A 13,501-nucleotide genomic window follows, 5' to 3' on the forward strand; every position below is an offset into this window, starting at 1 on the left:
GGTGGAATACTGCTTAGCGCTATGATGTGAGGTTCAGCAGGGTCACAGCCTCAGGGAAGAAGTTCTTCCTATGCCTGCTGGTGCGTGAGCAGAGGCTCCTGTAGCATCTACCGGATGGGAGGAGATTAAAAAGTCCATGGTTAGGGTGAGATGCATCCTTGATAATGCTTTTCGCCCTGCCCAGGCAGCGTTTATGGTAGATGCTCTCAATGGTGGGCAATTGGGTGCCGATAATCCACTGGGCAGTTTCCACCACACGCTGGAGTGCTTTGCGGTCCAATATGGGACAATTGCCATACCACACTGAGTTGCAGTTGGTGAGTATGCTCTCAATGGTATAGCGGTAAAAGTCTGATGTCTTCACATCAGACACCATCTCTTAAAGTGAACACAATGAGTGAATTATGTAGAACAGTTTCTATTGCGAACTACATTACCTTACACAGGACCCCACAGAATTCACCAAAACCAGCATTGAGAGTCTGTCTGGAGCTTATATGAGCCGTCTGGTTGGAGTAACAGCAGTCTTGTTCAGGGGTGTACTGACACACACACACACACACACACATAGTCATGTTATGATACAAGGGAACCACCCAAGTCTTGGAGGGCCAGTTCAAGGCGATCTATAGAAACACATTCAGGTTTACCCTTCCCATCTACAATAAAAAGATATCTATCTTGCGCCCCATTATAAAACATGGAATGGGCCATCATAAAGGAGCTCGAAGGGGTGTTGATGGTGGATCAAAATGAACAAGGTAGAACATAGTTCAACTGGAACTCAAGAGTGCTGTATGCCAGGAAATAGGTATACGAGAATTGAGTTTACTGAGAGGGGCAAAACACTGCTGAAACGTCGATCAGGCTGTCATGAAATTGGGAATAAAATCACCCAACACCTGTAGTGGCTGCCCACACATCAACTCAGCTGCAGAGAACTGCAGGTCCTCTTCTGGAGCTATTCTGTGCTCCACCAGGACCTGAAGGAGATGAGCCAACACTTGTCTGTCAAGGATGGCCTCAGAGCAGCCTTTAAGGAAAGGTGAAACCACTCACATTGGCCATTGGCTGCAGGTTGTATGCTGCGATGTGATGCGATTTAACGCTGAGTTTCTGGGCCATTGTGACCCGGAGGTATGACATTAATTTGGAACTGCGGTTGAAAGAAATATCAGTTGGGGTACTGGACCATGCAACCCTGGTATTGATGAATGCTTGAGTCACATCTGCAGCCACCATTGATGCAAGAGGAACAATATTTGGCCACCTGGCGGCACAATCCACCATGGTAAGGAGATGTATGAACCGCGGGAGGTGGGGGGTGGAGGACTAATCAGGTCCTCATTGGCGTGGTCAAACCATCACTCAGGGGCCTCGAAAAATGCTGATGGGGCTCAACATGACAATTAATTTTTGCCCACTGACGAACACAGGCTACGCTCCAGTCTTGCACATCCTTCCTCAGGCCGTGCCACATAAACTTTAAAGCAACCAGTTCCTGTAAAGCCTTCCCATCTGGATGCGAGAAGCTATGAATGAAGTCAAGAACAGTACGTTTCCAGTTTGCAGGTACTTTGGGTGAGGGCGACTGGTTGAGGTATCAGACGGGAGAGAAATCCTGCGTTCCTGAACTTGACGTCAGCCAACCACAGGCCTGTGACTGCTGTCTTGTAAGTAAAATATGTTTTTTCTGCGGTGACCTCTCACAGCACAAACTGGGCTTCTGCCTGTGCAAACCACGTTGTAGCGTGCTGCTCCCAAAGCTCAGTCAGTGTTAATGTGACTGCACTGATTGACATGTTGTTAACTATCTCTCGAATTGTCTGAGAACTTCGGGGTCACCAATGTAGGACCTTGTCAATAAAACATGTGAGTCTTTTTTTGTGCTTAACAAAAGCCTCAGCCCTTTACTTCTATTACCAACGAAACCAAAAACAGTCACTGATGTCATTATGTCAGACACCGTCTCTTAAAGTGAAAACAGCTACTCAATTATGGTGTTTGTGAATTATGTAGAACAGTTTCTATTGGGATCAAGATGTGTCATCTGTCTCCCTACGCTGCCATCAAGGAGGTGGTACAGGATCCTGAAGTCATATACTAAATGTCTCAGGGACAGCTTCCCTTCCACCATCAGATTGCTGAATGGACAATGAATCCATGAACACTACCTTACCATTTTCCCCTCTCTGTTTGTACTACTTTTTAAATTTTTTTAAATATATACTTATTATAAAATATAGACAATTTAACTATGTATTGCAATGTATTGCTGCTGCAAAACAACAAAATTTCATGACACGTGCAGTGATACTAAACATGATTCTGCTTCCTCTCAAGAAGACCCCATTCAATGAAATGTGTCTGTTCTGCAATCTTTAACTCCCAGCTCAAATCTACAATAAACTGATAATAACCAAGCCATAACTTAGCATGCAAGCTGACTGAATTCAAAAATATTGCTCAACATACATGGCTAATGGGGAAAGACCTCAAGAAATTAGGAAGAAGGGAGATACAGTGAGCTGAAGTGGATATCAGATACAATTAAAAAGTGGAGTAGACCTACTCTTGTTCCTATTTACTGCATTTTGGATATCACAGCCTAACTGCTAGTTATCAAAAGTGCATAGTTACTTACCTGATACTGCCCAAGTCCAAGAGCAGGACTCTGTAACTGTTGAATAATGGATTCATCGAAGTAACCGTTCTTCTCCCACAGCTGTAATAGCTATGAAAAATCAACAAAAATAATGTTGTTAGGGAATATGTTACTGTAATACTATCATAAATTTTATGACAGAACATGCACATCACATCAAAATGAAATACCTGTTTGATTATTTATACTTTTAGGAATATCACTCATTAGTCATTGTCCCTACTGTTTACCATGTAACCAATGCAGGTAATGCCAGTTTACAGATCGTTAGTGCATGCCTTGCACTGAAGCTCAGTGGTGTTAGTTTGTATCATATTATGAATGGGAAAAAAAACTTGTAAAAATGTAACAGGCTGAGAAGCATTTACAAAGAAAGGACAATTGTTAACACTTTGGATGGGTGTTGCACACATTTTGCTTTTCATCTTCAGAGATTCACTGTATATTTTTAAACGTTTGCCTGTTTTGTCTCCTACTTCCTGCCCTAGTGTTTTATACATAATAGAAGACTGAGACAGAATCTTGCCACGTGCAAGACATTATAGTTTTGTCACATCAATTAAAATTCTCTAAAGAATATTTAATGATTTAATTCTCATAGGAACTGAATGGCCATGTGGCACTGCCACATTTGTTTTTGTAACTGGCTGTCAACAGGTTGCAAGAGCAGTGCCTTAAATAGATTCCTCCAGTTTTTGAAAGGGTTAAAAAAAATCTGTCATGTATGATGACATGAATCATGACAGATGACACGTGTAAGCAGTTGTGTTTGTAAGCACACATAATATCGGCCTGCAGAATGATATTTTGATGTACAACACCTCATACTAACACTACAGCACCATTCTATTTTCCCACATATGGTATTGTTTCATAGGGAAATGGATAAAAGAGGATTGTTTTACTTAATTTCAAGTGATGCTTTTCCTGGCCTCTGACCTTAATATTTGCCTTTTCAAGGACAAAAGCCCAATCTGCTTCCCATTGCTCTGTGGTCCTTGCAAACTGGAGGGAGGGGCAGGGTAGGTTGACTATGGATAGGTGAAGCTCAAGACTCTTTATTTGATTTTTTTTTACACTTACATTGACCAAATGGAGATAGTATTCCCTCCACATTGTAACTTATTAGTCATAGTGGGCTTAGAATTACACACAACCCAAGGATCACATTAACTACACAAAAAGTACAAAATAAACATGGCCTGCCTTTCCTCTAATTTTAGTGTATTTCCCACTCTCAGATCCCATTATCCTTTTTTCCTTCCGCTTACTTTTCAAACCCATTCGTCAAAAATTGAGATCTCTCTGCATTCATCTCCAAATCTAGTTTGCATTTAGCAGGCTCTCAACTCTCTTGTGAGAACTTTACCCTTGCTCTATGTACAACTCACTTTCTGGGAAGGATACATATTATTCTCGCAAACATGAGGAAATCTGCAGATGCTGGAATTTCAAGCAACACACATAAAAGTTGCTGATGAATACAGGAGGCCAGGCAGCATCTCTAGGAAGAGGTATAGTCGATGTTTCGGGCCTGACGAAGAGTTTCGGCCTGAACCATCGACAGTACCTCTTCCTAGAGATGCTGCCTTGCCTACTGCGTTCACCAGCAACTTTTATCTGTGTTACATATTGTTCCGTCCATTTATAACTTCAAATGATACATCACCTCATTTTAACAAAAGATTTCGATTTCCCCCATAGTTTCACCTTCAGTGGTCACTTTATTAGGAACACCCTACAACTGCCCGTTAATGCAAATACCTAATCACTTAATCATGTGGCAGCAACTGAATGTATAAAAGAATGCAGAAATGGTCAAGAAGTTCAGTTGCTGTTAATCCTAAACACCACAATGTGGAAGAAATGGGATCTAAGTGACTTTGACTGTAACAAAATACCTCTTTTTAAATACCTATAATATGCAAATTTTGGTGCACTTTTTAAAATTATAAACTAAAATGAGGAACATCACCTCACTACCCTTCTCAGAAATAAACTGTCTTAAGGATGTAGAAAAAAATTACCCGTGCAATCTTCTGTTGTTTGTCCTCCTCAACTGCAAGAAAGCTGGTGCAGTAAATGGGGACCACAACTTTCTGCAGTGCTGCGAGCAAGTCTCGAGCTTGTTTCCGTTGACTGTGTACACAAAACACATAGGGAAGGTAAGGTACTAATGCAAGAAAAAACAATTCAGTTAATTACGACAGAAATAGGATGTTTCTGTATACATGCACATCTGATGCTTCAATGTTGCCCTTCCTTCCACTGCAAAATGGCTTGGGTTTAAGGTAAGGATGGGAGATTTAGAAAGGATGCGTAAATAATTTTTCACCCAGTGGGTGTTTGGAGTCTAGAACACACTGCCTAACATCTTTCAACAGGTATATGGATATGCAAATGAACTGTCAAGTTCTGGAAAATATGATGGGTCAGACTAGACATATTAGGCCAAATAGTGGTTTCTGTGCATATGTTTCTATGAGAAGTGTAGATATTTGCTGATGGTTGTGTGAAGTGTATTTGCATTTGCACTTCCGAGCAAATGAAGCAGCCTATGCCTGCATGCACCAAGAACTAGTTAACACTCAGGCATGGTCTGAGAGCAAGGATCATTCAAGACATAAAAGTGCCAAGGCATTGACCATATCCAGCAAGAGTGAATCTAACCAACTATCCTTGACATTCAGTGACATTCCATCTCAAGTCTGCCATTATCAATATCATGGGGGACACCGATGACTTGATATTACCTCAGAAATACTATAGATAGAAAAGTAGGTCAGAAGCTGGTTACCCTGTAGCATGTGACTCACCCCTGGCACCCTAAGGCACAAATTGGGAGCAGAATGAAATAATCTACCAACATGAACAAGTACAGTGCCAACAACTCTCAAGAAATTAACACTATCCAAGACAAAGTAGCAAACATTGATTGGCATTCTATCCACTATCCTAAATGTTTATTCCTTCCATACAGTTGTTCCCGTATTATCTACAGATATGCACTGGAGTGACTTGCCCAAGGCTACCCTGACAGGGCTTCCCAGCTCAAGGCTAATCTTGACAGCACCTCCCAATCCGAGCAACCCTATTACAACCTCTACACTAAGAAGGATAATGCCAGCAGGCAAATGGGAGCACCAACACCTTGACCTCTCCCCATAACCCTGACTTGTCCTTTATCATCAAAGGGTGTAAATTCTAGGATTTACATACCCAAGAGCATGTTGGAAATGCCTTCACCAAAAAATCTTGGCAAATCTCAACTAACTTCCAAGGGCAAAAAAAAAATTCAGAAATAAATGCTGATCTTGCCAGTGACATCCAGATCTTCTTGATATGAACACAAGGATCTGTTTTACCTACATATGTACCCCATTCTACAAAGACACATATGAATCTGCAGCTCCTATTTGCAAACAACTTCTTGTACTATCATGACAGCATTTACTGTTCAGATGTACTCAAAGTGAGGTTATAATATACTGATATAACCACCCTCTAAGCTTTTTTTTTGTTACAATGCAGTTCAGAAAGAATAGTTGCCTAGTCTGGAATTAGATCAAGGCTCTTACAGCCACCTGGTATGTACAATTTATTAATGTGAAATGGCTAGATATGCAAAGAACTAGCCTGGCATTAATATACCAGTTTGTGCTTATCACATGCCCCTGCTCCCAAGCACTATACTTCCTTTAAACATAATAAACCTTTTTTTTAGGTCCTTTTATTATTCACAGGAAGTGGTCACAAAGTGTTGTGCAAAGTTATAGAAGAAAAATGATACCCAGTAGCTTTATAATCCCCTTCACAAACCTCTTTGGTGTCTGCCATGATTGTAAAATTGGGATTTGCATCTCATCGTGATGGATTAACCTAAGCATTATCATTGCATGCAATAGTTAGATGAACTGTTATAATCTTGAAAAATTCTGCAGAATGGAATAAATCTGGGTAGTACTGGAACTCAATATTTGAAACAAGATAAATCCTGGATTACTTCCCAACCCAATTTCTGTCTCCATCTATGTTTCCAATATTTTTAGTAATGTAATTAAGATACTAACCAGTGATGAAGTACATCATTTATCAGGTAGATCAGATGGAGCCGTAGTTCAAAATGGGCTCCTTCAGCTGTGATTCGGTTCCTCAGATGACCAGACATCAGCTCACAATGTTGAGGAGTTTTTGCATTGTTAAACATCCAGTTCTTACCAGCCTAAGGAAATAAGGAATAAAATGATAATACATTAGAGAACCCGGCCATGTCAATTGTGGGAAAGAACTTCAAAGCAACAGTCACCTTCAACATCTTTCTCAAAAAACTATCAATACCCTTTTATATTTCTTCTGGCAGCTGTTACCTTATTTTAAGCCAGAAAGTAGATGTTATCTTGGAGCCGAGCTACTATGTGTTAAAAAGAGCCAAGCTCAGTAGATTGTGATCAAAGTTCAGGGGAATGCAATGATGCTCTTTTGAGTCATTTGCTCCATCCAACTATACTCCAAAAGTGGCATTTTGTGATAATTAGGATGCTCAAACAACAGGTACATGCCCATACAATCTGCTTTGAACAATCAAATTTAGCACTAGCATTTTTATGCTATTATCCATGGAAAATGAATGATCCAATTGGTGGAAGACATTACTGGATTTGGTGCAAGTACCAGTAAGTCACTAACATGGAAATTATTCAAAGCAGTAGTTAAATTTTATGCAATATATCACTTATTATTAACATTCTGGTAAAAGAACAATGATTGCTCACTACAATTGCATGCAAATCTACCTAAACAGAAAAAAAAACAAGCTTCAGCATTCTAGATGTTCTCTCACTTGGACGATCCCTAGAGGGAAATTTGAATTATTTGATATGAGTAAACTGCAGGTGGCTACAATTATTTGTGATGATTGGTGTGAAAGCAGTGATGATGCACATTGATATAACACTAAAACATACTAGTTTAGAAGGAATTCTTCCCATAAGGAAAAAAAAATAAAAAGTAACAAACACGCTCATCTATTTAGGTAATATTTGAAATCCTTGAAAAAAATAGTCAAGTAATTATGACTACTAAAATGGCTGCATTAGTAGTAATCATGTCTGCTCTGATTTGTTCTGAGCCATCACAAATGAGAACATGGGTAATACTCTGAGAAATAACAATAATTCTCAATGTCAAAGCCAATGATATAATGGTAGGCATTTATTTAATTATTGATTTATGAGATATAGCACAGAATAGGCCCTTCTGGCCTTATGAGCCACGCCACCCAGCAATCCTCCTCATTTAAACGTAGCCTAATCACGGGACAATTTACAATTAAGCTACTGACCAGTATGTCTTTGCACTGTGGCAGAAAACCAGAGCACCTGGAGGAAACCCACATGGTTAAAAGGAAAACATTCAATCTCCCTACAGACAACTGCGGAAACTGAAACCTGGTACTATATGTGGTTACTGCCAACACTGAATGTCCATGGAGATAAAAGCACATTCCAAAAATACTGATCATGGTGATGTAACTACTGCTAGATAACATTGTTCAGGGATTGGACTTTTCTGAATTGTTTGCCTCAGCAATTATGATGAAAACAGCTTGGAAGTTCTGCCTCTACTTGTATTATACAGCCCACCAAACTGAATATTTTTAATTTCACCAAAAAATGCAATTATTTAGCCAAGTTGTAATTTTCATTTGAACCAGAGTTAAGTATAACTGCTGGATTAATGCAGTTCCATGGAAAGAAAGCATGTTCAGAACGAGATAATAAGAGGCAGCATACAGAAATGGCATCTTTGGTACAAGTGTCAATAATTGGCTGTAACAGATTGTCAAATTCGGTCATGTCCAGCTGTGTCTCTGACAGAAGCTTCTGAATTTGCTGTTCCATTGCCAAGGCTATTGCTGCAGTTATTTGCTCCTAAGGAAAAATAAACAGCTCCATTAGAGACAGAAAAGGAATTTAAAAAGGCATTTCTAAAGCAGGGTCAAAGTAAAAATTACTAAATCGCCCCCACCCCCACTTTAAATCATTGCTACTTCCAAACCTCCGCTTTTCTTTTTCTCTGCAACCCCCAATAGATAGCTGCCCTGCCTTACAAAACACTCCATCTCTCAACAAATAATTACTACCAAGTTCTGTCCCTTCAAATCACACAGTGAGCCAAGTCGGCTGCGATAAAATGAAGGAAGAGAACTAGGATATTCTACTCATTAGTGACGCACTCATGATTTTTGTTTGATGAACAGTATGTGTGAAGGACCCTAGGAAACCAGACTTTATTAAAGCCATTACACATGTAAAGTCCATAGATTCAAAACCCTCTACATTTTTACTTAATCAATCTACTGGTCTCAATTTCAAAAAAATGTCAACAAACACCCAGCATCCACAACCTTTTCTGGGAAGACTTTCAGATTTCTGCTACTCTCTATGGAAAAAAATGATTTTTGAAATAGTTAGTAAACAAACCATGCCATTTATGTTTTGGACACTACTACCGGAGGAAATATTTTTTTCTTTCAAAGCAGTTTATCATTTTTGCCCTCTTAGATCACCTTTCATCCTAATTGCTTAAGAGCATGTGCACCAGTGGAACAACTGCTCAAGTTTCTGATGGAAACACTGTCAAATGAATATGCAAACACTTGTTGAACTGGCTTAATTTCCTGGGTGGGTGTTCTGAATTGATCCACTAACTGCTGTCAACTGTGGTAACTGACCTGTCTTTGCATAAGGAGATGCTGCTCCTGCTGCTGGAGATTCCACAGACTCTGCTGAATCAGCTCCTCCAGTTGTGATTGGCCTGGACCTGGAGGAGTGGGAGGCTGGGACAGGGTTGGAGCAGAGGCTGGGGCTGGCATAGTAGTGGAAGGTGGGGTTGGAATTGGGGCTTGGATTGGGGTTGGCACAGGGATTTGAGTCGGTGGCTCATTTTCTTGTCCTGATGGATTGCACAACACTGCAAATGAAAAACAGACATCAAATATTCTAACATTTTGAAATCCATTGCAATGTAAATAATAAATGCCAAATGACTTCAATTACATGTTGCCCAGTAACCTACCCATTTAACACTAGCCTAATCACAGGACAATTTACAATTACCAATTTACCTACCAAACAGTACGTGTTTGGACTATGGGAGGACACCAGAGCACCTGCAGATCATCCATGAGGTCATGGCGCAAACTTACCATCTCATTACAGAAGGTGCTGGAATTAAACTCCAAAGCCCTGAGCTGTAATGGCATCATCTAACTGCTACACTACGCGATGCCCTACCTACATTTCATCCATAAAAGCTGCTTGAGATGCAGCTGCACATTATTTTACCCTCAGCAAAACCAAAGCTTATGCAGGACTTAACCTCAAAGGTGCCACTACAAATTTTGTTGCAGCTAGTCAAAGGTCATCCCTAATTAAATCTGTGACATCTTCAGAACATAAAGATATAAAATTTTGGAAACAGGTCAGCCAACAACAGTTAATGTTTCAGGTCCATGAACTTTCATCATAACTAGGGAAGGTTATCAATCAAATGTTATAAATTGCACAGATGGAAGTCATTCACTTTGTTCTTTCTTTCCTTTTTTTGCTGTATCACAAAACATATGAATTTCTAGCAACTAACACTTCCTCAATCTGAAACATTAATATTGCTTCCCTCAGCCTGGCCTGCTGAGCTATTCTAGCACTTAAAGACTTTTTTTTAAAGGATTTCCAACATATAGAGTATTTTGTTTTTGGATTAACTAATTCAGGAATTGCACAGAACTGAAAAATTCTTGAAATGTAAACAAGACTGAACGTCCTCTCAAGATCCTCATAAATCAGTGCCACAGCATGTCTTAAAGTAACTCCACATTATATGAATGGAAAATTTATGCTGTCCAAAAATTCTTTCTTCAATGAAAACTAGAAACAATTTTGGTGCAGAAAATGACTTGTGTGCCACAGCATTTCTTCATTTGCTGTGAAAATGTACTTCAGTACTAGCAAGTGCATTCTATTCTATCAGTTACTGCAGATACAAAAGATTCCAGTTAAGTAGGCAATTGGTTATTTGAGACAACTCTTAAAAAACAAAAACTAATGGAGAAAATTGCCGTGATACCCTTTGTTTATCTGGAACATTATGCTGCGTAATTGGGACACTGTTGCCGAGCAGGATCTAACTAGAGTTAGTTGCACACATTTGTGTGGCCGTCAGATGCTACACTGTGCTTGGATGGCATCAATTGTGTGTTCAAAAAGCAGTGATTTTTGTCACTGATAGTTGGCAAGAAATAAGCAGTAAGATGATTGCAAACTGCTTTGCTCACTATGGTTTCAAGCATTCAGGCTTCTAGATGCCAAAAACAGCCAGGAGAGAAAATGAAACAATTTCATTGCTTCAACAAGTTAGAAAATACAAAGAATTTTAAGGTATCACCATTATCTTGAATGTTACAGTGAAAATGAAGATTTGGAGGATGCAATTATCGATAGCATTGTATGAAGGCATTCCATTATCTGAACTTGGTGTCTGCGTTGATTTTATTCATTGCATACACTGATGAATTCCTCTGTCGATAACTATTAGGAACTAATACACAGTTTTATAGTATCACAGCACCATTGGTACTGCTCTAATTTAATCAGTACTTCATTTAAATACATAATTTGTTACTCAAGTTTGTCTTTATTATACTTTTTTAAATATTTCCTTGAAACTTCAGCTACTTGGAGCAGCTGCTTAATTGAGCCAAAATGTACTGATCCCAATGTGTCCTAGTTAACCAGAATCCAATGTATTTAATTGCACTCAAATTCCATAAGACCATGAGATATAGGAGCAGAATTAGGCCATTTGGCCTTCCATTTCGTTACGATTGATCCATCTTCCCTCTCAGCCCCAATCTCCTGTCTTCTCCCCATATCCCTTCATGCCCTGAGTAATCAAGAATCTATCAACCTCTGCCTTAAATACACCCAACGACTTAGGCTCCACAGCCACCTGTGGCAACAAATTCCATAGACTCACCACCATCCGGCTAAAGAAATTCCTCCTCATCTCCATTCTAAAAGGATGCCCCTCTATTCTGAGGCTGTGTCTTCTGTCTTGACTTCCCCACCATAGGAAACATCTCCACATCAACATTTGATGAGGCTCTTCAACATTTGACAGGTTTCAATGAAGTCACCCCTCATTCTTCTGAATTCCAGTGAGTAGAGGTCCAGAGCCATCAAAAGCTCCCCATATACCGAGTCTCCCAATCCTGGAATCATTTTTGTGAACCTTTTTTGAACTCTCTCCAATATCAGCATATCCTTTTTTAGATAAAAAGCCCAGAACTGTTCACAATAATCCAAGTGAGGTCTCACCTGAACTTTATAAAGCCTCAACATTACATCCTTGCTTTTATTTTCTAGTCTTCTCTAAGTGAATGCTAACATCACATTTGCCTTCCTCAAGCTTTAGGGAATCCTGCAAAATGGCTCCCAAATCCCTCTGCACCTCAGATTTTGAATTTTCTCTCCATTCAGAAAATAGTCTAAAAAGTGCATGACCATACACTTCCCGACACTGCATTCCATCAGCAGCCCATTCTCCTAATCTGTCCGTCCCTCTACAGCCTTTTTACTTCCTCAAAACTACCTGCCCCTTCATCTATCTTTATATCGTCTGCAAGCTTGAACACAAAACCATCAATACTGTCATCCAAATCATTGCTATACAACAGAAAAATCAGTCCCAACACAGACCCCTGTGGACTCTGCCATAGTTGGATGCATCAGCAAGGGAGATGAGGCTGAGTACAGGGCTACGGTAGGAAACTTTGTCACATGGTGTGAGCAGAATTATCTGCAGCTTAATGTGAAAAAGACTAAGGAGCTGGTGGTAGACCTGAGGAGAGCTAAGGTACCGGTGACCCCTGTTTCCATCCAGGGGGTCAGTGTGGACATGGTGGAGGATTACAAATACCTGGAGATACGAATTGACAATAAACTGGACTGGTCAAAGAACACTGAGGCTATCTGCAAGAAGGGTCAGAGCCGTCTCTACTTCCTGAGGAGACTGAGGTCCTTTAACATCTGTCGGATGATGCTGAGGATGTTCTACGAGTCTATGGTGGCCAGTGCTATCATGTTTGCTGTTGTGTGCTAGGGCAGCAGACACTAACAGAATCAACAAACTCATTTGTAAGGCCAGTGATGTTGTGGGGATGGAACTGGACTCTCTCATGGTGGTGTCTGAAATGAGGATGCTGTCTAAGTTGCACACCATCTTGGTCAATGTCTCCCATCCATTACATAATGTACTGGGTGGGCACAAGAGTACATTCAGCCAGAGACTTATTCCACCGAGATGCAGCACAGAGCGTCATAGGAAGTCATTCCTGCCTGTGGCCATCAAACTTTACAACTCCTCCTTTAGAGGGTCAGACACCCTGAGCCGATAGGCTGGTCCTGGATTTATTTCATAATTTACTGGCATAATTTACATATTACTATTTAACTATTTACGGTTCTATTACTATTTTTTATGGTGCAACTGTAATGAAAACCAATTTCCCCCAGGATCAATAAAGTATGACTATGACTAAAACCACCAGTCACCATTAGCCAACCAGAAAAAGGCTCCTCTTTATAACCATATAACAGTTACAGCATGGAAACAGGCCATCTCAGCCCTTCTAGTCCGTGCCGAACTCTTACTCTCATCTAGTCCCACCAACCTGCACTCAGCCCATAACCCTCCTTTCCTTTCCTGTCCATATAGTTGTCCAATTTAACTCTAAACGACAAGATCGAACCTGCCTCAACCACTTCTGCTGGAAGC

At 40.2% G+C, this 13,501-nt stretch overlaps 1 protein-coding gene across 3 annotated transcripts in view; it reads right to left on the reverse strand.

Annotated features, from left to right (window-relative positions):
* cherp (calcium homeostasis endoplasmic reticulum protein) overlaps nt 1-13,501 on the reverse strand; it is a 94,156-nt gene that overhangs the window by 62,113 nt on the left and 18,542 nt on the right. For all 3 annotated transcript variants that reach the window (XM_072244544.1, XM_072244543.1, XM_072244545.1), the window contains exons 3-7: nt 9,399-9,637; nt 8,458-8,595; nt 6,736-6,887; nt 4,693-4,804; nt 2,645-2,734 (exon numbers count right to left, since the gene is read on the reverse strand). In XM_072244544.1, coding sequence (XP_072100645.1) covers nt 2,645-2,734; nt 4,693-4,804; nt 6,736-6,887; nt 8,458-8,595; nt 9,399-9,637 — 731 coding nt within the window. The remainder of the gene's footprint in view (nt 1-2,644; nt 2,735-4,692; nt 4,805-6,735; nt 6,888-8,457; nt 8,596-9,398; nt 9,638-13,501) is intronic.

Source organism: Mobula birostris, chromosome 26, assembly GCF_030028105.1.
Source record: "Mobula birostris isolate sMobBir1 chromosome 26, sMobBir1.hap1, whole genome shotgun sequence".
NCBI lineage: Eukaryota > Metazoa > Chordata > Chondrichthyes > Myliobatiformes > Myliobatidae > Mobula > Mobula birostris.